Source organism: Amphiura filiformis, chromosome 2, assembly GCF_039555335.1.
Source record: "Amphiura filiformis chromosome 2, Afil_fr2py, whole genome shotgun sequence".
In the NCBI taxonomy this organism is placed as follows: domain Eukaryota; kingdom Metazoa; phylum Echinodermata; class Ophiuroidea; order Amphilepidida; family Amphiuridae; genus Amphiura; species Amphiura filiformis.
In genome coordinates, this window is record NC_092629.1 from 36,937,450 (window position 1) to 36,964,442 (window position 26,993).

The 26,993-nt window shown below is 37.3% G+C and overlaps 1 protein-coding gene across 1 annotated transcript; it reads right to left on the minus strand.

Annotated features, from left to right (window-relative positions):
* Positions 1-3,508: 3,508 nt before the first annotated feature.
* Positions 3,509-17,518, minus strand: LOC140146164 (peroxisomal succinyl-coenzyme A thioesterase-like). The gene is made up of 9 exons (XM_072167926.1): positions 17,179-17,518; positions 14,776-15,021; positions 12,928-13,185; positions 12,024-12,202; positions 10,315-10,431; positions 9,506-9,591; positions 8,299-8,398; positions 5,498-5,699; positions 3,509-4,668 (listed from the first exon to the last, which is right to left on the minus strand). The coding sequence occupies exons 1-9, from the start codon at positions 17,228-17,230 to the stop codon at positions 4,529-4,531; spliced, it is 1,380 nt and encodes a 459-aa protein (XP_072024027.1). The 5' UTR covers positions 17,231-17,518; the 3' UTR covers positions 3,509-4,528.
* Between the last annotated feature and the right edge of the window lie 9,475 nt (positions 17,519-26,993).

A 26,993-nucleotide genomic window follows, 5' to 3' on the forward strand; every position in this document is an offset into this window, starting at 1 on the left:
TCCGAGGTCAGAGTGGGACAATAACATTTGTGCATCAATGTGTGACATGAATTTATATGCGCACATACACGCAATGAGTCCTCCGATGTGTAGGACAAAATATTGTAGTGAGTAAAAATTCACTTGGATTTGTCAAACAAAAATGTCTAATTCTATTCTATTTGTAATGTAATTTTATTATTCGCATGTGACAAAAGAAACCCCAGTAATGCAAAAATCTGTGTGTGACTCCATTTATTTATATGAAGAGCTTATTTCCCAGTGTTAAGTCAACAACCACATGTTTCTCATTTACTTGAGTGATACTATCACAATTACTTTGACAAGTTTGACATTAGCAACAATGAGTTGTACCATCAACAAGCCATTGTTTACCACAACAATGCTGCTTAACAATAATATGCAGACTATTGTTTTCATTTGGGAACTAAAGGCCTCACACAGTATGTTACTGTGCATCCATCCACTGTTTGCTTTGTAATGGTACATCCAACTGAAATTATATTACCTATAGCATCACAACCCATAGCAATATCGCATTGGTAAATCAGAAACATGTGTTTGTGGACTTAACTCGGTTTGGAAATAAGCGCTTCATAATTATATTGTCCGTAAAAGAAGTTAGTTGTGGCTGCGTCGGTTTGAAAAGTGGATCCAATAAAGAAGAGTTCTGGAACAAACCATTTACATAAAGGGCTGAAATATTGTGAATAAATTTGTGAATTAAATTCCTATTTATGTTAATGGTTTGTTCCACAATTCTTTATTTATATATATGTGACGTGTCATGTCAAAAGGAGACACTTTTGGGCAGGATTGTGAACGGAGAAATAGCCAAAAATCTGCCAGGGGGCGATTTTTTCACAATTTGGGGTTGTTGCGAATTTGTGATGTTATTATTGTTAAAAATATTGTGTGAGAGTTTCAGACCGGAATATAACTGGCATCTTGTATTTTTTGAGACATTTTTCAAGGTAATTCCTACTCTCACCATTATCAATAATATTTTCAAAGGCCGATATCTCAATTTCCAATTTTATAATATCATAACTTACAAACTCAATATCTTTGCTTAGGAATGTTCGATTTCATTGGGGAAAACAGCATTTTGGAGCAAAGTATCTCTATATTTAAGATATGTAAAAACCTCAAAATTGATAACCTGCCCAAAAGTGTCTCCTTTTGACATGACACGTCACATATATGTGCATCTATATATCACTTGTTAAAGGACCATTGGTCCAAAACATATTTTTATTAAACCATTATGTGTCTTTATAACCAACTTATCAACTTGTACTGTTCTCAGTTACTGCCTACGTCTCTCTCTCTCTCTCTCTATATATATATATATAATCATACACAAGAAACAAAATTACATTGGAGTTTTACCAAACTGTTTTGTAAGGTCTTGAAACAAGACCTCACTCTTCAGATACGAAATGTAGAAACAAAATCTACATTTAGTTTCTGAAAAGTGGGTTCTTGTTTCAAGACCTCACCAGTGGCGTAACTAGGGGGGGTCAACATGCCCGGGCGCCAATTTGACCAATTCAGCATCGATTCTGCGCCCCTCAAGCAATGAAAGTCAAAATTTTCGCATTTCAGCACCAAATCAATACATTAAAGACCGATATTCAACTTCTAGTAACCAAATTTAATTAGTGGTCGGCCTTATTTGTCCAAAATTTCACATACTCCGCGCGCAGTTGTTTCAAGAATTGGGGGGGGGGGGGCATTATGTATCCTTAGCCCTAGGTGCCACAACCCCTAGCTACGCCACTGCCCACGTCTAAGATATTCTCAGTTGGGGGTAGGGGCACCAATTTTGTTTCTTGCCCCGGGTGCTACCATGCAACCCTAATTGCGCCACTGGACCTCACAACACAGTTCTGTAAAACTGCAATGTAATTTTGTTCCTTGTTTATAATTATTATAATGCTCCCAAATGGTTGAGCACTCTACCAATCATTGGTTTTAGTATCGCTTGGAATTATTAATACATAGAAAATAAACTGCATCAACATTTAATGTAGAAAACAAACATGTAGACAAATAATTATGTTGTAAAAGAAATTTTATTTCACAAATTTTTGGGCCTCACCCTTCATCAGGTGATAGTGTAGTATTGTGAGGCCAACATGATAGAAACATGATCAAAACGCGAGTGCTTAGGTAAAAGTGTTATAAGCGACACGCAGGCAAGTGGGCAGCTCTCCTCAAACAGCAAAGTCTGTAAAAAGCAAGCGCAATAATTAAGGAAACGCACTGCGACCAAAATGCAAAATTTAAAAAAATATATAAAAAAACAAAAAAGGTAAGCGCGAACCCGAGTATAAAAGAATTGTTGTATATCTACCTCAAGTCAATGGCACTAGCTTTGAAGTTCAGCGTGTTCTACGTTAGCTTAGAGTTACTTGGTGCATGTACATACTTTTACATGCGCGATCAACGTGCTGCATATGTACACGCAAGCAGCTACGCGAAGCCAACATAGCACATGCTGAACTTCAAAGCTAGTGCCGGTGACTCAATGTAGATATACAGACTATAGGTACCCCATAAAAAGACATGCAAAGCTGCATCCCATGATCCTAGTTCCCATGGTGATGCCGTTTTTCTGGTTGTAGTTTCCATTAAACTCAAAGAATGAATTGTTCGGCCATTCGTAGTAAGGTTGTCGTTGAGTGGAGATACTTGTTGTCAAGGTCAAGGAAATGACGGAGAGCAGAGAGTCCATCTTTGATGGGTATGGATGTGTACAGAGATTTAACGTCCATGGTGAAGATGTGGTGTTGATCATTACTGAATCTGAATTCTTTGAAGATCTTAACTCTCTTCACCGGCGGGTGTCGACTGCAGACGACAAGTTTCAAAAAATTTTAAAAATTCAAAATTTAAAAAAATTCAGAAAATGCATTAAAATGAGTACAAACAAGCCTAGTATTGATTCAGTAGTTCTTAAGGGATCCAAAATGAGCGTTTATTGCGTTTTCGACAGTATTTTTTTTTGTGGGACATGAGAGCACCTCAGACCTATCGAATTGCATTCTGAATCTGAAGCATGTCTTTCTGATATCAAATAATTTTCATTTTTAAAAAATCACAATATGATACAAATTTTATGGCAAATTATAAAAATTTGATATTTTTCAAATTTTTGATATATAACAGTCCTCGAAGTAAATTATATAAATCTAATGATGTATTCTTAAAGTGTATGTAGCAGGGAGGAAAAGCCGACGGTCAATTGAAAATTTTGACCTTTCATATTGAAGATATGGATTTTTTCCCAAAAAGACCTAATTTTTTTGGTGTTTTGGGAAAAAAATCCATATCTTCAATACGAAAGGTCAAAATTTTCAATTGATCGTCGGCTTTTCATCCCACCTACATACACTTTAAGTATAAATCATCAGATTTATAAAGTTTACTTCAAGTAGTGGTAAATATCAAAAATATCAAATTTTAATGATTTGCCATAAAATGTGTATCAAATTGCAATTTCAAAAAATCAAAATTATTTGATATCAGAATGACATTCTTCGTATTCAGAATGCAATTCGATATGTCTGATGTACTCTAATGTCCCAAAATAAATACTGTCCAAACGTTCATACCCCAGCCCTTAAGATAGCTCTTGATATTTTGAGAAAATATTTCAAAACTTGAACTTTTCCCATTGCTGCGCATGGCTAGCACGCAGAGCATTAAGTGATTCTGTTGAGTCTGATGTAAGTAGGGAAGGATTTGAAGATGGGTGAAAGCACACTGTCCAAGTATTTACCACGCTATCCAGATAATTACTGATAAGTTCTGTGCATGGGGCAGTTGCACATCGAGACTATGGGACGTCCTGGATTTTCTGCTTTGTGAATTTTAGGCAGCATGTAGAACCTAGCGCATCTGGGGTGAGGTTGGATAAGGTTGTTAGCAGAGGAAGGTAGCGCCTTGTTCTTGATCATTTTCTGGATGGTGCATATTTTGATCAGAGGTTGTTGTTGGGTCAGAGGGAAGATGCTCGTAGGCTGTGGTGTTGGAGAGTTGGCATTCAGCTTCTTTGATGTAGAGATCCTTCTTCCAAACTACAACTGCACCTCCCTTGTCCGCCGGCTTGATGATGACTTTGTTGCTGATGCAGAGATCCTAATTGATAATGATAGTCTGTCTTTCACCTGTGGTTAGATTGTAAGGGTTGAACCTCTTGTTGAAGTTGACATTGCTGATGTCCTGTTGGCACTTGTCGATATATAGGTCTAAGGAAGCAAACTTGCCTGGAAGTGGTGTCCAGTTGGAAGTAGAAGGTTGGAGTGCTAGAAATTCATCATCATTATCTTTAACAGTGTCACTCTCTTCATCAGATCCAATTATTACAAATTTATAGATTACTATGCAGAGACTGATGACTGGTGGTCTGTGAGCCAACATGTTTGTCCAGGAATTCAAGTAATTTTGGCCAATGGTGTTCTTGTGCTCTCTGGTGCTCTCTTAATGAACCACCGCAGTCAATGATGTCCCCTATGTAAATTTATAGATTACTATGCAGAGACTGATGACTGGTTGTCTGTGAGCCGACATATTTATCCAGGAATTGAAGTAATTTTGGCCAATGGTGCTCTTGTGCTCTTTGATGTTCTCTTAATGAACCACCCCAGTCAATGATGCCCCCTGTGGAAATAGAGAAAAACAGAGAATGTTATAAATCACTTTTTGTCATTTCATCACAACACGCAAATATTGTTCTCTATTCCTCAGCTTCAACAAGTGATCAGCAAGTATGAATAAGAAATTTTGATCACAAAAGTGTATACTTACTATCGCAACATTGACTACTTGCCTGTAACCCTGGTTTCAGAATTCAGCAGCCTATGCCCAATAGTAAAATGTATATAATTTAACCTACCTTCATTATGAATTGCTAAATTTGTTCTTTTATTAGATTTCTTTTTCCAAGTTGTCTTGAGGCATTACAAATGGGTTTTGTTATAGTCAAATTTAACTGGAGGACCAGAAGATTGGGGATAGCAAGCCATGAGTCGCAGTACACTTAATTGGCCGGCTAATGTTTTGTGGCTATATATGCGTGTTCTGACTTCGGATGATTATGCAATCACATCACATTGAATACTTGCACTTGCTGTCGCTATGTGCTGTAGCCTTTTGTAGCCCCTGGCATGCCTGGTAGGGTTAGGATAAATAGTGCCACATCTAAAATCATCTGCATCATATACAATTGTTTCTTAAAAAGCTGCCTTGTGTGATTTTATTATCATTGTTGTATTTCATATTGTTATTTTATATTTCAGCAAGCTTTTTAAATTGATTAATGGACATGCGGTTGTAATATTGTGATAATACCTCAAGATTAATGTATATAATTAATTTTATATATTATCTCGTCACAATTAGATGACACTAATAAATACGTTGCATAAGGCAGCCTTTTGAGATATGACAGTATGTGATGCAGACAACAAAATTTATATCCCATACTTGCCTGCAAATTTGAAATGTGATACCAAAGTAACAGGTGCATAGGGTGGCTCAATTAAATGTCCGCATCCTGGATATCTCACTATTTCATAATTGTTACACCCTAATGCTTTCAATCGCCTCTCCGCTCCATCTATAAAGTCTTGGGTATGCCAATTCTTATCATCCAAACCCACAAAGAATAAAAGATGTTGAGCTTTCTCCAACTGAAAATATAAGCATTTTGGAGGTCCATAAGAAATTGTTGTATTTCAAAAGTACTATATATTTTGCTTCACTTCACCTATCCACTTTGGATCCTTGGAAAGAATTCAAACAACCATTGGTATATTCCTGGACTTGTCTAAAGCCTTTGATACAAATGATCAACAGGCCTGGATAATAAGCCTACTTGAGTACTTGTAAATAAATTAAAACACTTTGGATTTCATGGTATTATGTTATAGACTGGTTGAGAAACTATATAAGCAACAGAATTTTTGTTATGAATCAGAACCAAAAGACAATAGGTAAGTGCATCAGAGAGTCATCGGCAAAGGGCTATCTTGTTCTAATGGCACAAAAGATCTCATTCCTCTAACCAGGCTAGAAGAGTCATGCTAGAGTCCTGTGCAATGCTGATAAAAGTGTGTTGGTTCCTACAATCACCAGTCGGTTTAAAAACAGCACCATCCCCTAGGCATCCTGGAGATACATGACCATTGACTATTTTATTCCTTGGGACCAGGCGAACAACTTTATAACTTGATCAAAGCATTTTCAAATTTAATCACATGTTTGACCTTTGACCTCAATTTGCTCAATGGTGCCTTATTGACACCTGGCAGATCCTGAATTAATCTACATACCCTCCTCTAATACTTAAAGCAAAAAATGGCATTAGTACGCAACTTTGCGGTTATACTGGGTCTTCAATGATCTGTCTTCAACTATTTGCTGGTTGATGATTTGTGAGTCTGAAGTGTCACAAAATGTGGACCATTGTAACATTTATTGGGTGGCTTTAAGGGGTTACTACACCCCTCGATAAATTTGTGTCTATTTTTGCATTTTTCTCAAAAACTAATAAAACACTGGTAACAAAAGTTATGTATATTATAGGGGCAAGGAATCCAATTACTACACTGGAATTTCAGTGACCCAAGACAAGGGGTTCGTTATTTATGATAAGAAATAAGGTACCGCTAGGATGTACCTCATTTCCTATCATATTTACTGAACCGCTTGTCTTGAGTCACTGAAATTCAGTGTAGTAATTGGATTCCTTGCCCCAATAATATACATAACTTTTGTTACCAGTGTGTTATTATTTTTTGAGAAAAATGCAAAAATAGTCTAAATTTAACACAGGGTGTAGTACCCTATAAGAGTGATGTAAGAGTATACTGTATGAGTCATGAACAAGTTCATTTGGAATGTTGGATTCAACTGTAAACATGGTTCATTTTGAACAAGTTCAGTTAAAAATGATGTTGACTACTCGCATTTTAGTGATGTTTCACCACAACACTAGTGGTGTCATCAGACTGGCAACGCATCACATCTGACTGCTTCAGCTTCTCTGTCGATAACTCTTGAGTCCTCCCAATTGATGGAATGATTGGAAGAAGCTACATGTATGTGGTCGGTGATAGTTACTAGATGGCTAAAAGAAGCCATCTGGATACGCCGAAAAGAAAAAGACACCCTAAACAAGGACGAGGGTGCCTATTCACTCACCAACTTATCACGCCCTCAACGGTTCCTGTTGCCTATAAAAGGAAGCAGTCAGATGTGATGAGTTATCAGTCTGATGAAACCACTAGTGTAGTGGTGAAACGTCACTACGTCAAAATTAATGGGTAAATTTTTACGGGAAAATTTTCTGGACATGTGACACCCATATTTGGGCGCAGATATATTAACATTATGGAATGTGACCCCGAGCACAGCAGATGGTCTAGGAAGAATTACTAATTTGATGCAAAATATTAAGTTACTTTTCGCAAGTTAATATTGCAATGGCAATAGTTTCCGCAGATAAATGTTTTTCCGTAGGTAGATATTTTTGAAATTACGTTTTGATGATATTGTGAAAAAATTAAGATTGCACAATATTCAACAAATTTGCAATGCAAGAATTTCTATCGTAATTGCGGCCAAGAATACAATTACAATTCAAAATGACTAAAACTTGAATAGTGAGGTCACCGCTGGGGGTCAGGGATCAGGCTCGAGGTTAAACTCACATTGATACGCATTGGTCACATGTCCAGAAAATTTTCCTGAGAAAAAATACCTGAGAAAAATGTTGACTGTTTGACTGAAAAGGTGCTATCTGTTTGCATTGTGGTACATTAACTGATCACTTTGTGGTCTTGGTATAGCAGCGCCCATGGGTTACGTGAGAATTAAATAAAGTTGCTTTTAATAAAATAGTCTAAGCTAGCTGATCAGTGGCGTAGCCAGCGGGCCGGTGCCCCCCTGCTCGTCATGGCCATCGGTTCATGTAAGGCGTTGGTGAAAAAAAAAGGGTTAACAATAGACTATTTTCTACTCAGGGTGACAGAAAAAAGGGGAGAACTATAAAAAAATGATGAAAAATTGTGAATTAAATTGAATTGTACATTAAAAATTTTGTGATATTGCCTAGTATCCTTTTTTTTTTCTTCTTTTTTTGCTCTTCACTTTTTCAAACCATGCAAAAAAAATTTGGGTCAACAAATCACAACTTCCGTCGGCAAAAAATATTTCCGTCGATACATTTACAAGTTGTGCCCCTCCGGTTCCAAAATCCTGGCTACGCCACTGTAGCTGATCACTCACCTCAATTATAGCTTCTGCTGGTGCTGTTTCTAATGGGTCCAAAAAATCATAAGTACTGATAAGACCTCCTTCAGTGGTCTTCAGCCTTGAGTAATCAAAACTGAAATCAGAAATGAAGAAATTGGTTTACACTTACTGCCCAGAGGTGTATTTTTTTAACTTTTAACCCTTCGTATTTAACTCAAGTAACCATTATTAAGTTACGAATATCCTTTTACTAGACGTAACTTTACAAAGGGTTCCTGGTGCAAGAGTACCAATTGTAACTTGTTTTTGTGAAATGGTTTGTTGTATGTTACAATTAATTTTGTTTGAAAAAATTATGCATGGGAGTATGAAGTAACTCAAGATATAAACACCAGAATTTTTCATATTTTATCTTGTGTTTCTTTGTCAGCGTTATTTTATTACAATACCCATGAAATGACCTTTGACCTCAGTACATGACCTTTGAACACCATATTGCAGCTATGTCCCAAGTTTGGTTGCAATTAGAGGTGAAGTTTTCATGTGAGGGGATTTAAACCAAAAACTACATTAAAGCAAAATCTTATCACACATCCATAATGCTCACTTGGAAATTGATTTCTTTGCCCTCATCCCCCTCCCCAGACAAAAAGTCCAAGCATGCCACTGTGGGTTAATTGTGCAGGGTACATCACTGATTATAGGGAGGGTTTATAGTAATCATAAGTGTATATCATGACAATAAAATGTGGCATTAAGCCCAATAATATGGCATATCTTTCCCGTACTGGTACTGTGACACTTGGCCCTTATGATGACATGGGTTTCATTGCATGTACACAATTACTACATATGACACTGACCCCAAATATGGAATATTTTTCCCATGACATTGGCAGACCTGCCAACCTACCGAAGTCAGAATGAGAGACATTGAGACCAAAACCTTGTACATGTACACAAACCAGGTACCGACAAATTCAAAGACTTGAGGTGTGCAATACTTTCAGAATTCAGAGAATGTTTTGCAGGTCTGAATTTATCACAATAGATTAAAGAGAATGCTATAGCATATTTTAAAGTGACATTTTCATCATTTTCTGCTGTTCTTACATTTAAATTTGCCATCACTGAAATTGTCAGAAAACAGGACTGTCCCTCATTTTCACTTTGGTAAACCCCAAATGTCCTTCAAAATGAGGGACAGTTGGCAAGTCTGCATTGGTACTGTGACACTTACCCCAAATATGGAATGGCTTTTCCCTTATATGACATTGGTAGTGTTGCATTTACACAATTACCTGAGATATTAACACATGCACTGATCTGAAAAAAAAAATAAACCCCAAACATGATGTTTATCAATGTATCTCACCACTTGAGCTTATTTCAAATTCCTGACATTTACAAGTGTATGTTTTATACCCAAATCAAGGTGTTTACCGAATGTGTGCATATTTTACCAGTACTAAGAAGAAGGAATATTTTTCCCTGTGATTCCCTGTCCGACATGTTACTCTTCACTCCGCTTAAGGTCATTCTACACCCCCTGATAAATTTTGTGACTAATTTTGTATTTTTCTCAAAAAATAACAGAAGATTTACTGATCTTTTTTTTAAATTTATTTTCAATCAACAATTCTTAAACTGATTTATGCCTCTGTGCATAGTAAAATTAAGGAGTCCATGCAGTTTTTATCAGACCCTTTGGTCACTTTTAACTTGTGATTTAAGGAGTCCAAAATGGCCAAAATAAGGAGTCCCTGGACATGCAGACTCCTTATTATGTGATCCCTGATGGGGTGTGTGTATGGGTGTATGTATACATCATCAAAACAGAATTTGCACTGCTAGTTCATATCTCTATGATCTTTTGTTAAAATGTTCAGGCAACACAAAAAAACAACAGTAAAGGAAGGAAAATAGAGGGGAGGGGAGAAAAAGAGGAGAAAGGAAAGAGAAGAGAGAGAAAATTTGGGTATGGTGGCACATCCCTGTATAATATATCCTATACAGCTCCCTGTGAGGAATTGTATTCTATAAACTCACTTTTTCAGGGAATTTTGTTGCCATACGTGATGCTACTACTGTTCCATATGATACTCCACACACACCGATACCTCCTGGCTGAACAAAAGGTTGGCTTTGGAGCCAATCTGTGGCTTCCTGAATCATGAAACAAAATAATAAAAAGTTCATAAATTATTAGGATATTACAATACCTATTGGCTTAGGCTTCATGACCACAATTTGAAGTCATCTCCATTAGATGAAACTGAGGCAATTCAGATTATTCGAAATATAATGTGCCACCAACGGTTGCTAGGGAAAGGCCAAAATATGCAGTGCATCATGGGAAAAAGTTGACATCCAAAGCCAGCATAATACAAGTTACACAACACAGGAATGTGTGTAAGTTCTTGTAAACCTGAGGTCATGGATTTGATTTGCAGGCATGATCACCTTTTCTTCTTGTCTCCTTTATTATTTGCGACGGCGAACCTGGTGAAAAATTATGTTTATTTGTTTTTAAAACAAATTAATAAATTTGGTATTATAGACTGTTACCTTACAAAATGTTTAAATGTTGGGTTATATAAAGGATATAAAAACATAAAATAACATTCATACATACTCACGATATAACGACGTTTCTGATTGGATTTGCGCTCTTTTTTGCTGGTCATAAATACCGTTTATGACCAGTACGCAGGGCATAAACAAGCTGCAAATCACGCAGCGTTGGAACCCAATTAACACGATCCACGATTTGCTAGTGTTGCGTACATCGCAGCGCATGTCACGCGCCCATCTCACGCGGGCGCAAAAGATGACGCAGTATCGCGCGTTGACTCCCGGCCGTTGACCTCATGAGCCGTGCTGCTTCCTGCAAGTAGGCCTACTCATTTTCTTCCAATTTATGAAGGAAAGCGGTATGGAAATGTTATTTAAACTTGTAAACCCTTATTATTTTCATCTGTATTGAATTGCTAAGAATGTTGGGTATGTATGAGCGGGGTTCATTCATAGGATTCGGGCATGATCGCTGTTTATGCCCTCGGCTCACGCCTCGGGCATAAACAACGATCATGCCCTCAATCCTATGAATGAACCCCTAATTCATAAAACATTTTTGAAAAGGTGATGCAAAGAATTTTAACAAAATATTTTGCAAAAATGTTTACCCAAAATATTTGACAAACGTTTTAAAAATGTATTCATGATCTTTATACAATCTGACATTTAAATATTATTAAAACGTTTTGAATAAACATTTAAAGAACATTTTTGTGTTGCTGGAATGCTGGGTAATGTTATAATGAATCACAACAATTCTAAAGCCAATTTTCTGCACAGGTTGTCTAACATTAGAATTAAGGTGGTACTACACTCCCTGATCAATTTTGTGACTAATTTTGCATTTTTCTCAAAAAAAAAAAAAAAAAAAAACTACACACTGGTAACAAAAGTTATGTATATTATAGGGGCAAGGAATCCAATTACTTCACTGAAATTTCAGTGATTCAAGACATTTGGTTCATTATATTTGTTAAGAAATGAGGTACATTCTAGTGATACCACTTTTCTTATCATAAATAACATACCGCTTGTCTTGAGTCACTGAAATTCCAGTGTAGTAACTGGATTCCTTGCCCCTATACATATATTTTGTTACCAGTGTGTTATTACTTTTAGAGAAAAAGGCAAAAATAGTCACAAATAATCAAGGGGTGTAGTACCACCTTAAAGTAACTTACCTCAAAATACTCAAGTTCATGAGGTTCCATGTCTGTTACCATATCTGGTAAATCCTCATACCCGAAATATGGCAAAGCATATGCGGCAAAACCTCTAGATGCTAACAATGCAGCGCGGAATTCAATGAGTCCACCAGAGCCACCAAACATGTCTATCACCCCTTTGAATGGTCCTGGCCCTGTATATGTATGCATATTCCAATTAAGAATATGCAATATTTGATTAAAGAAAGGGAAAAAAAGGGGGGAAGTTTAAGTATATTATACATTATATACCACAATGTTCTTCGTGCTGGACATATACATAGCCGCTTTCACCAAACGTTTGACAAATGTTTGGCTCCTTATCCATTTATAAACTGTTTAATTATAAATGTTTGATCGGCAATTGTTTGACAAACGTTTTATTACCAATGTGTTAAATTAATTAAATAAATGTTTGGCAAACAATTAATAAATAGGTTTTGTTTAAAATAATATGTAGAAATTGTTTGATATTAACTTTTTTCAAACATTTATCTTACGTTTTGTCAGGAAAATCATCAAATTGATGTTTGTAAATTTTCATCAAATAAAAATTTTGACCAAAAATTACATTTTTGACCAAAAGTCACATTTGTGACTAAAAATCACATTTTGAATTTGACTAAAAATCATTTTTTGGACCAAGAATAGCATTCTTGATCAAAAATGACCAAAAATCACAAAATAATGAATAAAAACAAATAAAATGTTTGACAAACATTTTTCTCCATAAGCATTTGACAAACGTTTAAAAAAAACATTTATAAACCGTTTGACTATAAATGTTCGACAAATTTGATTGGTCCTCAGACGAATATATCACATAATTAGCCAATCAGAACTGTTGTATAAAGCTTTGAGAGAAAGCTGAAATACTCACCTTTAGGTTTGAATACTTTTCCTCTCACTCTTCCAGATCTCACTTTAATTATTTCAACGCCAGGCCTCATATACGTCTTCTGAATCTGTGTTTTAGCTATAGGTGCATCAGTTTGTAATGCTGATATATCTAAATGTCCTTTGTGTACTGAAAGTGTTATGTGCATAGGTATAGTGACATCTTTCTTTACAAATCGTAATCCAAGTTTCTGGCCAGGTGATTGTGTCATACTCCAAAATAGACCCATTGGCTCTACATCTGTGAACGACAATGAAAAGGAAAATAGGTACCGGGTATATGTATACGCTGGTGAAGTGATGTAATAATCAGATTAACTACATATAGCAATAGGTGAAAACAATTTTGAATATATCGTGCTGCACTACAAGCAGGTTGCAATCATTACCTGTGTATGTAATACACCGGTCTTTTCAAAGATACTTATCTTACTGGTGCGGGTGATCAGCATGATATGGTTCATTGCAGAGGTTCTGCGTGAAAGTATCAGTGCAGCGTGGTATATTAAAAAATGGTTTTCACCTATTGCTTTGGTAGTTAATCGATTTTTAAAAATCTTTTAATTCAAAGAACTGCTGCTATACCCATACCTGCCAAATACTCCGATTTCGAAGTTTTAATCCCCGAAAATCGGAGTACTCGATTTTCTGGAAAAAAATTAAATTTTTTTTTTTTTTTTTTTAAATTTAAATTTTATTTCTTTTCCAAACTTTTCGGCGACTTTGGAGAACCACTGGACCTATTCTGAAGTGCTAGGATCATTCACAGTTAATTTGAAAAAAATTTGAAAAAAATTACAAAAAAATTACAGTTTGTTATCCTTAATATGCTAACTAATGTTAACCTCTTCATCTAGCATATAATTATAAATGCATGGATGAAGAGGTAAACATTAGTTAGTGGTTTCCATAAGGATAACAAACTGTAATTTTTTTGTAATTTTTTCCATTTTTTTTCAAATTAACTGTGAATGATCCTAGCCTTCAGAATAGGTCTAGTGGTTCTCCAAAGTCAACAAAAACTTTGACATGTTTTTTTTTAAATGGATTTTTTTTTTCTGAATAATTTTTTAACTTTGTATTGTGCATCATATCAGTGTCCTATCAGTCACGTGGGCCTTGTTATAAAGCCAAAAAAAACGTTTCAACGAATGATCGTTATGTACAAAAGTATAGGAAACTGCATTTTTAAAAGCACATTTTCTATGTGAAGGAAGCATATTTTTCAATCTTGTAAAAACAGGTCCCAGAATGTTTTTTCACATTTTTTCAAAGGTTGCAGTCATCAAATATGTGTTGAAATTGTTGCCAGATATGGAGTATAAATCCCTCCTCAAACCTTCAGAATAGGTCTAGAGGTTCTCTAAAGTCGCCAAAAACTTTGAAAAAATTAAGAAAAGGGTTTTTACAGTGTAGAAACCCTCTCACCCCTCCACCCCCACCGGGCTTTGCCCCTGGACCCCACCAGGGGCCCTTAAGCGGTCCCCTGGACCCCCCCCCCCCCCGCCGTCAGAGGCGATACTACGGGCGACAAAGGAAAATTTAATTGGTCAAATCATGGGGAAAAACCTGTTGAATTCTTTGAAGATGAATTTTTAGCAAACGTTAAAGTGACTAGAGGTATTTAATTGTTTTAAATCACGATTTAAATCAATTGATTTAAATCGCAACACTACCCTGCAAAAGATGGAAATAAATTCTGACCTATCCTGTTGCCAGGGTCTCTATACAGGTGGAAATGTTTGAGTATTGATATGTGCTCAGAGGCCATTTTCTGTACTTTGCCCCCCCCCTCAGTATTTCTGAACACTCTTGCACAATTTGAGCAAACCTGTGTAAGTTCCACCAAGCGAGGGATTCTGCTCCATAGAAACCTCCCCATTACCATCCACCACAAAATGTCCATGTGCCTCAAAATGTAGTCCTGGCTCTGGTAGGAATGACCTTACAGTGACCTTTGACCCTGGGTCAAATCCTGACAGTTTGATTTGGACCTTCTCATCTGTGAGGGTAGAAGTAGGTGCAGCATAGATGGTGGCCATGGTCCGATGCACACAATGAATGAAATATTGTTTATCTGTTTAAAAAATAAGAATGAAAATATAGATCTTATTGAATAAACCAACTGGAATATGGTATAACAATTGCACTTAACACTTAGAGCCAGAACACAACAACCAATCAGATAGGATTTACTCTGGTGCTCAGTCCATTCAGCTTCTGGTAACTGGTCAACCACATAAGTTCAACACTGAAAAAAAAGTCATGACAACTGGTTATTATTGCATGTTTAATTAAAGATAATTTAAGTTAAAGTGTGGTCAAATTTGGTGGTTCCCTTCAATGGGCTATTCCAGTTGAAATCCACACTCCCCCTGTGGAAGATTTAGGAAATATCTTCCACAGAGGGAGTATGTTTTTTAAATGTAATTGTTCAGGGTAAATCATTTTGAAACCCATACTCCCCCTGTGTTATGGTTTTACCTATATCTTCCATAACTGGAGTGAGTATTTCAAATGGAAGTTACCCAACTGTCTATTCTATTTGAAACTCATACTCCTCCTGTGGAACACTTTAGCTAAATTTTCCACAGGGATAGTGTGGATGTTAAATGGAATAGCCCAATACTGTGAAATTGTGAGATTGAATCCATTCTCTCAGTCGGAGTTGTTTCATCTATATTGCACATTTGGGCTTGAAATAAGCAAGAGCAAGGGGTAAATTTACCCCTGCTAAAAGGCAAAATGCCCCTGGTTCTGAAACAGAACTGTGTGTATTTGTATAGACCAGGGGCAATATTTACACAAAAACACCCAAAATTGCTCCTGGATCTGAAATCCTTATTTCAAGCCCTGAGTGATTTCTCACATCTGTCAAAAGGGACACCCTCATGAAATCACTTGGTTTGTAGGGCCAATCTGTTCCAGTCAATTTTCTCAGAATAGAAAACATGATTTGCCTTTTTCTTTTGTAATTAACATGTAAATGTTTCTTGTAAATGGGATTAAGGGGGCTGGCATTTTCTTCGGAAGGGGGTCCCAAAAATACAGGGGGGTCATAGAATTTTCAGACCCAAAATAGGGGTGGTTATAGAATTATTAAGGGCTGGTGACGCAAAATTTCCGCGCGATACGCACACATTTTACACGCTCCGTGCGCCTTCTTTACACTTACGATTACAATTTTAACACGCTCCGCACACTTTCTTCACCTTACATTGTAGTTCCGGCAATGAATAATTTGTCTTAGGTGGAAGGGGGGGGGAGGTTATAAAAATTTTCGACCCAAGATAGGGGGGTCGTAAAAAAAATTTGCCCCCGATAGGGGGGTCATAAAAAAATTGACTCACCGACATATTTGGGACCCCCCTTCCAAAGAAAATGCCAGCCCCCTAATGCCTTAAAATAACTACACACTGGTAACAAAAGTCATGATCATGACTTTTGTTACCAGTGTGTAGTTATTTTAAAGCATCGATGTATATTATAGGGGCAAGGAATCCAATTACTTCATTGAAATTTCAGTTATTCAAGACAAGTGTTCATAATTATATATGGGAAATGAGGTACATTCTAGCGGTACCTCTTTTCTTATCATAAATAACGTACCGCTTGGCTTGAGTCACTGAAATTCCAGTGTAGTACGGACTGTACGGTAGTACTTTTGTTACGGGTGTTATTATTTTTTTGAGAAAAATGCAAAAATAGTCACAAATTTATCAAGGGGTGTTATACCTTTGTATAAACATCAACAGAGTTACATGTGTTGCAAAATTACACAGAATTACCAAAAAACAGAAAAAAAACCACAATAGCTATAGACTTAGAATGCGTGAACTATCATGTGCAAATTCAAAGCTAGACTAGAGTTTTCAAGTATTAATATTTTGTCAGAGAAGAATGGCAGTTGTTTACATTTTGAGAGTGTGCAGAGTGTGCAGAGCGTAAACATGGAAGTGGGGTTCTGATTGGCTGAATCAATCGTCTGACATTTATAGCAGCGCAACGATAATCTGATTGGCCGATTGCGTCAAAACGCTGGTCAGCGCAGATCTGCGCTCTTGAAGGAAACACAAAGCTCCGTGTATGTGGCTCATTAACAAGGCGCTCGCATCAATCTGAGCAAGGGATGGGGTTCTTCTCTGAAACCTAGCGTAACAATTTTGCCAGGCAACAATGTTGTCAATTTAAAATTAAAATTTAAAATTAATACTTTAATTAATGTTAAACTTACATTTCCAACTGCAATAAGATGTTGCAAATCTGTTTAGTGATATCCAATTCATCAATGCTACGATTTCCAAAACAGACACGCCATACACATTTAATTATAACCTCTTCAGTTCAGATGACCAACACCAGCATCACTGACTGGACTGCAAAAAATTTCGTTAAGCTTAAACCAAGGTCGAGCAAGCCCATGTGCTGAAGCTTTATCTCATCTTAGTCGGTGTGACCTTTGAATTGATTGCTGACTCAAAAGTCAGTCAATATAGTACGGTTGAGTACTATACAAAACAGAGTATGTGTATAGTTTTCATTAAACCATAAATAAATAAAATCCAAACTCCGAACTGATTTGCTTGTTTGGGTAACCGCTGATTTCCAACCGCCGGACCGACTTCATGAATAATTAATCCAATGACGTATAACAGGTTTTCGAGTATCATTACCTGTTTCACACATAATAATAATACATGCAGTGTGCTCGGTGGTATTACTCAGGTATTACATGGTGCATGGTTATCAAATTGCAATCATGCCGAGGCCCTTGACCTACATTTATTTATTTGGCCTATGTATCTATCAATTAATTAATGTTTATTTATGTATTTATTATTCAATAGCTTATCAATGAATGAATTATTTTATCTATTTATTTATTCATTCATTTTAGCTTCATTTATTTTGATCCTAGTAGGCCTATACTCTTTTTATGACATTTTCCCAGAAGATATCCCCGATAAAAGCTTACCGTAGGCTATTCATTTTTTTCAGGGGCAAAGTTTCAGGGGTAAATTTTTGTATGATTTTTGGTTTTTCGGGGGGCAAGAGTTCTGACGGGGGGCATCCCCACATGAGTTTCAGTTATACAAAAATCTCAACTTTTTTTGAGAAAAGTGGGGATCATGAAATGCCCTTTTAATTTACAAATAAATAAATTTATCTATTTATTTATCTATTTATTTATTTAGGCCCTTCACGTCCAAAATTGAAAATCTCAAAATAATTAATTATTTTATTTTTATTTCTAATTTTCTCCTTTAAAATAACTTTCAACTACTTCTACTTGCCATTTTCTGACTTTAATAATAGGCTATCAACAATAATGATGAATGAACAAAGAGTAGGCCTACAACTCCACCTTCACTTAGGCCCTATTTATAAAATTAAATATTGTTGTGAAATAATTAAATGCCCGCTCTAGTCAAAAGCGAGTCAATAGTTGCTTGTAATAGTTCAAACGTGAAACTAAATAAAGAAAATAAAAGATAATTAAAAGTCACCTTGCCCTTTTTTCAAAATCTTTAACAGGAAACTAATAATCAAGTGCAAAGGGCCTTATCTATTTTTATTTTAAGGTAAAGGATCTTATCCTACATTTATTTATTCATTTTTATTTGTTTATTTTATTTCTATTTATTTATTTACTTATTTATTTATTTGAACTGTTATATTTTTCTTTAATCACCTATCACATCTCAAACTCGGCCTATATGAATCAAGCAAGCAAGCAATCAAAAGTATTGAAGCGGATTTAATCAATCGATCAATCATATTGAAGACGACTACTCACTCATCCATCACTCTTAGGCCTACTAACCCCTCTCATTACTCACCCCTCTCATCACCCCCTCTAAACATGACCCACTCATCCCTCCCTCCCTTATTCAATCACTCACACACTCGCTTGCTCACTGCGCTTCGCATCACTTACTCCCTCCTCCTTTCATTCACCCACTCCTCACTCATCCACCAGTCGATCCCTCCCTCACTCACCTCTTATTCACCTAACCCCTCTTAATACTCTCTTACTCACTCACTCACTAGCTCATTCCTTATGACTCACAAGTTCACACTTGAAGTTGATGCACTCAACACTCACTCATCAACTCACCACTCACTTAGGGGCTGTGCAATAATTATGAGCCTGGGGGTAAAATTGGGGGGCAAGATATTTCCAAGCGGCTCGCCAAAAATCGCTTGCCCCCCCCTCTCGGCCCGCCAAAAATTCTTTGCCCCCCCCCCTTGAACATGCCAAATTTTTGGGATCCAAATTTGCAAACCTTAGGCCTAAATGGTGTAGGCCTAGATGTATGGTGTGAGTGCAGAGAGCAGGAAAAATTGCATTTTATTAAAAAGGTGCCCCATGAATGTGTGCCAAAATTGCTTGCTCCCCTCTCAGCTTGCCAAAAATGTCTTCCCCCCCCTTTCGGCTCGCCAAACATGTCTTGCCCCCCCAATTTTACCCTCCCCAGGGCTCATAATTATTGCACAGCCCTTATGCAATCAACAAATCAATAAATTGACCAATCACTTCAATCAAATCCTCCATAACTTCCATGATCAAGATAAATTACTTGCTCACCCATTTACTCGCCCACCTATTCAATCAAAATTTTAATCATACAATCAAGCAATCATCATCCAATCATTAATACTCACTTGCTCACTACTCATTCATTCACTCGATCATGTCAAGCAACCGCTAATCAATAAATACCCAATCACTCACTCAGCCAATCAATCATGATTCCAACATATTCTGTGCAGAGATCCGGGACCGAGCACAGTGCATGCACTACATGGGCAATTATTGGTTTATCTGTTTGTCTTAATGTTCTGAAAAATACCGGGAAAAATACCAGTCATGACAGTTTAAATGGGAGTTTAAATTATAAAAAAAATATTGCCTGATGGAGCGGGACCCCGCCCCATGAAAAAACATAGGGCCTAGGCATATATTTGATGCTATGTCTACGTTAAATTCTCTGACCTACCTCATAGAGTTTACTCCGGCAGCACAATGCAATCATTATACCATGGATTGTAATATTGATACACATTCGAGCACCACTTGTGATTATCAGTTTGAAAATCTGTGAACACACAGGGCAGATTTACGTAATTCCAATATTGAGCAGTGGGGGAGGCAAACTGAAGAAAAAAGGTGGGGTGGGGGGAAGAGTGCTCCCTGTTAAAGTGTCAAGCGGAAAATTCAGGAAGAGAAGAGAGGGAAAAGAGAAGGGAAAAAGAAAAAATGCAAAAAAAGCCTGAAAGTTATTTATTTTAAATCAGATAAAACTCATCACCCATTCATCACTCAGTCATATGAAAATTCATTGAACTTGGTAACATCACACACAAGAGAGAACCACAATCAGTAATATAAAATTTTCACTGTTAAAACATTGTGTTTATTGAAATGCATTAACACTTTACTTATTTCTGATATTTGCGAGAATTTTGTGTGAACAGATCTGATCAGACTCAGCATCGTAAGTTTGGGTTTGACTAAAATCCTCTTTTTTGTGAATGATCATGAATGATACATATAAAATGTATATTTCATAAATTTCAGAAATATAACTGGCAAGAATGACTAACCATGCCTTTAATTACTATCTGCATGATGTACACACTGAGATCTGAAAGTCTTTTTGCACATATAATTAGACATAATCAGTGACGTATCCAGGGGTGTGCTGAAGCCCCCGCACTTTGTTAAAAATCATGTAAAATCAGCAGTTTTGTTGGCAATTTCAGCCATAAAGTAGATAATATAGATGATAATATTCAACATGTCTGATCCACATCTAAGGGGTGGTGCAAAAATTATGTGTTGAATTATAGGGGGTGCAGGCCAAAAGGGGGGTGGGGGTGGGCAAGCATTTTTTTGGCAGGTTGAAAGGGGAGGGGTCAAGCGATTTTTAAAAGGTCGAAAGAGTGGGGGACAAGCGATTTTTGGCACAGATATTTGGAGCCGTTTCTATATTACGCCCTGTTTCTATATTTTTTAAAATTTTAAATCGCTGGGGTGGGGGCGGGGTAGATTTGTTGGCACATCAAAGGGGGGCAAGCGATCTTTGGCAGACCACTTTGAGAATTCACGGGCCACCCCGGGGTACACATAACTATTGCACAACCCTTAATATATCAGATATACTGAACAAAAAAAAAAATTCCTGGTGCCGCCACTGACCATAGGTCTCATACATTAGCTTCACCATATAGCCAAAAAAAAAAAAAAAAACCTTGTTTTTACGTGTGGGTTGGGCAGACTTTCTATGTAGAGTCAATTGGTTATATAATTGATCTTTTCTTTTATGGAGGCTAAAATAGCACCAAAATCGAAAATGAGGAAAGCGGTTTTTACAAACACTGAGAAAATAATAAGCCAAAATTGATCAATTGAGGCCAAATAAAGCAGCTGATTTAACATGATTTTGGCAAAACATATTCTCCCGAAACGCACAATCTGGGTCGGTTGGCCCGCAAAACAGTGTTTTTTTTGCCGCCTTAGGTTATTTTATAAAATAAAGTAACCTCCATATATGATCTCACACAATCATATATCTGAAGCCTAATACAGATTCAGCATCACAATATTTTAGCGTGCAGTTTCTATGACCTCACCATTACACAGACTATTCACATATAGGTCTGGTGTCGATGCCTTTTGCATTCTGCATAATATTTTAACCATTTCTGATGCCTTCACAATGAGACACATTTTGTTGGGTTCAAGAGGCTTTCCTATTTCATATTTCAGCCTAGGCACAAGGCAGCACATATTATTTAGATTCCAAAACAAACGCCAATTAACTTGTACTTGTACATACACACTTCCTTCAATGCCCTTACAATAAAGTTACACAGAAATGAATAGTACATTGGTGAAAAATATTGGCCTCCCTTGCCAAATTTTCACAAGGTTTTACTTAATTAATTTTACTTTGCCTCAAAACAGATAATTTTGCAGCCTTATCCCCAGTGTCACACATGTGATTCCCTCAAGAATATAAAAAGGTCCAGCAGCCTGAGAAAAAAATAACTAGATACATTAGGCCAAAAAAAAAGAAAGTCGGTCTCAGACACATTTAGTAAAAAACCTAAGTGACGTGCGTTTTTTTAAATTTTGTTAAGACCATGCGATATGCGGTTACAGTCAAGGCACAATATTTATGTACTTTTTGATATTTTAATACAGAAACATAGTAACATACACAATAAATAGTTTTGTTTGCCAACTGCAAAAAAAACAAAAAATTGAATACATGGGTAAAAAAAACCAAAAACAATTACAGTCAACGCATAGCGCTAAGCGCTAAATTGGATTTCACATAGTAATGTGCGGTGGTGTCTGAGACATATTCTTTCTTTTTTTTTGGCCTAAAAATAGTGTATGATAAAATAGAATCATTCACACAATATTTACCACAGGTCCAATGGCTTTTCACCATTAGCCAAAACATTTTGCCACATGTCCGATGGCTTCACACACAATATTTTACCACAGATCCAGTGGCTTCACCATTAGGAACAACATTTTACCACAGGTCCAATGGCTTCACCAGTTTTAGGCACAATATTTTACCACAGGTCCGATCTGATGCCATCACCATTAGGCACAATATTTTACCACAGGTCAATTATGGCTTCACCATTAGGCACAATATTTACCACAGGCCCAGTGGCTTTACCATTAAGCACAATATTTTACCAGAGGTCCGATGCCATCACCATTAGGCACAATATTTTACCACAGTTCTGATGCCATCACCATTAGGGCACAATATTTTACATCAGGTCCATTATGACTTCACCATTAGGCACAATATTTACCACAGGCCCAGTGGCACAATATTTTACCACAATTCCGATGCCATCACCATTAGGCACAATGCCATCACCATTAGGCACAATATTTTACCACAGGTCTAATGGCTTCATCATTTTTAGGCACAATATTTTACCACAGGTCCAATAGCTTCACCATTTTAGGCACAATATACAGGTCCGATAGCTTCACAGTTAAGCACAGTATTTTACTACAGGTCCAATGGCCTCACCTTACCACAGGCCCGATACCATCGACATTAGGCAAGATATTTTACCACAGTTCTGATGCCATCACCATTGGGCACAATATTTTACCACATGTCCAATATGGCTTCACCATTAGGCACAATATTTTCCACAGGCCCAGTGGCTTTACCATTAGACACAATATATACAACAGGCCCAGTGGCTTCACCATAAGGCACAATATTTTACCACAGTTCTGATGCCATCACCTAATAGGCACGATATTTTACCACAGTTCTGATGCCATCACCATTGGGCACAATATTTTACCATATGTCCAATATGGCTACACCATTAGGCGCAATATTTCTACACAGTTCTGATGCCATCACCATTAGGCACAATATTTTACCACAGGTCCAATGGCTTCACCATTTCGCACAATATTTACCACAGGCCCAGTGGCTTTTACCATTAGGCACAATATTTTTACCACAGTTCCGATGCCATCACCATTAGGCACAATATTTTACCACAGTTGATGCCATCACCATTAGGCACAATGTTTTACCACAGGTCCAATGGCTTCACCATTAGGCACAATATTTTCCACAGGCCCAGTGGCTTTACCATTAGACACACTATATACCACAGGCCCAGTGGCTTCACCATAAGGCACAATATATTACCACAGTTCTGATGCCATCACCTAATACGCACAATATTTTACAACAGGTCCAATGGCTACACCATTAGGCGCAATATTTTACCACAGTTCTGATGCCATCACCATTAGGCACAATATTTTACCACAGGTCCAATGGCTTCACCATTAGGCACAATATTTACCACAGGTCCAATGGCTTCACAGTTAAGCACAGTATTTTACTACAGGTCCAATGGCTTCACCTTACCACAGGCCCGATACCATCGCCATTAGGCACAATATTTTACCCCAGGTCCAATGGCTTCACCATTAGGCACAATATTTTCCACAGGCCCAGTGGCTTTACCATTAGACACACTATATACCACAGGCCCAGTGGCTCCACCATAAGGCACAATATTTTACCACAGTTCTGATGCCATCACCTTAAAGGCACAATATTTTACAACAGGTCCAATGGCTACACCATTAGGCGCAATATTTTACCACAGTTCTGATGCCATCACCATTAGGCACAATATTTTACCACAGGTCCAATGGCTTCACCATTAGGCACAATATTTACCACAGGCCCAGTGGCTTTACCATTAGGCACAATATTTTATCACAGCTCCGATGCCATCACCATTAGGCACAATATTTTACCACAGTTGATGCCATCACCATAGGCACAATATTTTACCACAGTTCTGATGCCATCACCATTAGGCACAATATTGTATCACAGTTCTGATGCCATCACCATTAGACACAATATTTTACCACAGTTCTGATGCCATCACCATTAGGCACAATATTTTACCACAGGTCTAATGGCTTCACCATTATTTCGCACAATATTTTACCACAGGTCCAATGGCTTCACCATTTTTAGGCACAATATTTTACCACAGGTCCGATGGCTTCACAGTTAAGCACAGTATTTTACTACAGGTCCAATGGCTTCACCTTACCACAGGCCCGATACCATCGCCATTAGGCACAATATTTTACCACAGTTCTGACGCCATCACCATTGGGCACAATATTTTACCACAGGTCCAATATGGCTTCACCATTAAGCACAATATTTACCACAGGCCCAGTGGCTTCACCATTAGACACAATATATACCACAGGCCCAGTGGCTTCACCATAAGGCACAATATTTTACCACAGTTCCGATGCCATCACCATTAGGCACAATATTTTACCAAAGGTACAATGGCTTCACCATTGGGCACGATATTTAACCACAGTTCTGATGCCATCACCACTAGGCACAATATTTTACCACAGGTCCGATACCATCACCATTAGGCACAATATTTTAGCACAGGTCCAATGGCTTCACCATTGGGCACAATATTTTACCACAGGTCCAATGGCTTCACCATTAGGCACAATATTTTACCACAGGTCCAATGGCTTCACCATATGGCACAATTTTTACCACAGGTCCGATACCATCACCATTAGGCACAATATTTTACTTCTACATAAGATCATATTAAGAAGTTATGAGACCAAAAGAAATTTTCATTATTTCCTGGGTCTCCAGTCTCCACAATCCTAAATGGAACCTTTTTTGGGGTCATTTGGTACCACAGTACGGCACACCAGAGCACACTAAGGGAGTGATCATAAACACTTTGTAGGGGCAAAATGGAGGGGTTTAAAAAAGTTGCAGGTCTTCAAAAGGGGACAAAAAAAGTTTTACTCCTTATATATACCTTTGGGGTACCAAACATTACACATCTAATTTCAAGTGTCAAAACAGGGGGGGGGGGCAAAGAAGTTTTAGGTTCTCAAGAAGGAGGTCAAAAAAGTTCAGTCCCCAACCTGTCACCAAAGTATTTATGAACACTCCCTAAACTGTTACAAAAGACTCCTAAACATGAGTGGTATAACTAGGCGACTTAAAAAAGGCAAGTTAAAGAAAAGGCAAGTTAAACACAGCCCTGCAATGTTATAAGGTTTTTAAAGTTGTGGTCGTTGTGTTTCAACTCCACGAACAGGCATATATTATGCCTACATGTAGGCTTATCATGTTCGTTTCAATCTAGCAATCAATGACCCAGCTTTGTGCGGCACAAGCTCATCCACATGTGATTCTTTGATGCCGATGCATAGTTGCATACAATAGAAACTATGTTTAGCTTGCTGAAGTGACAAATTATTGTACATGTGTATCATAATTTTTGCCTATGTTATTGCCATGTAAATCATAGAAAGCGAAATGCTAATTAAAATGCCTAAAAATGTGCATAGCTGTTTACATAATAAAAATAATTAGGGCCTATACAGAAGTAACCAATACCATTTATAAAGCTGTATTTTAGGAAAGCGATTGGACTGATGCCAGGTACTGATGCCTAAATCTCGTCAAGGTAGCTCAAATATGAAATAAAGAAACATATTTCTAATTGATTTTGAGCATTAAATTAAATGTTTCAAAATTTAAAAAAGCATAAAATGTGAGTAACTAACATGTCAATAACATGACAGCAATAATTCAAGTTGCATAAACTATTGCTTTCTAAAGAACAAAATGGTTGATAAAATGGTTTGGATTCATCGCACAACCTTCCAGTAAATGTATCCACAGAAATTGGTTTCTCACAGCTGGGGTTATTTTTGCCGGGAAAGAGCTTTTTCATATGGTTACTCGCAGCTTATTAGGGCAGTTCATCAGACCATGGTGACAATCATTACAACAGGTTTACTGCCAGGGCTTCAAACTCTGGTGTACCTCAAACTCTTGTTAAGGCGATCAACGAATGCAGGGCCGTGTAAAAAGGCATTAAGTTACAGAGTTTATGTGTTTTGTCTATTACCCCCACAAAGTAAGCTAAAGATAAGTTATAACAAAGCTTTCATGTCCCATCAGCGAGTTATAATAAAGCCATAATAAAGCGAGTCACAGCAAAGCTATCAAGTCCCGCCGATGAGTTGTGACAAATTCATCTAGCGAGTGTACAATGTTGGCGACTGAGTTACAGCAAATGAATATTGTATTATTCATCAGCTGGACTTGGCATAAAAGTCTTATAACTCGCCGGTGGTACTTGCCAAAAAAAATCCCAACTCACCGATTGGATTTGCTATAAAAATTGAACTTGTTAATGGGACTTGCTGCATTCTCAGCATGCAGGGGTCACTTTTAATATCTGCCGGTGCTGGTGGTAATTTTCTAACTCACCATTTTAACTCGCTTTACATCGCCCATTTTTAAGTCGCCATTTACCTGTCCCCTACTAAACCCAAACGAGCCTAGTATGCATCCCACTTACCCTTCTTTATTGCTTTCACAACAGGTTTACATACTTTGCAGTACCATTCATTCATCTTGCCCGCAGCACTGGATGGAGGTT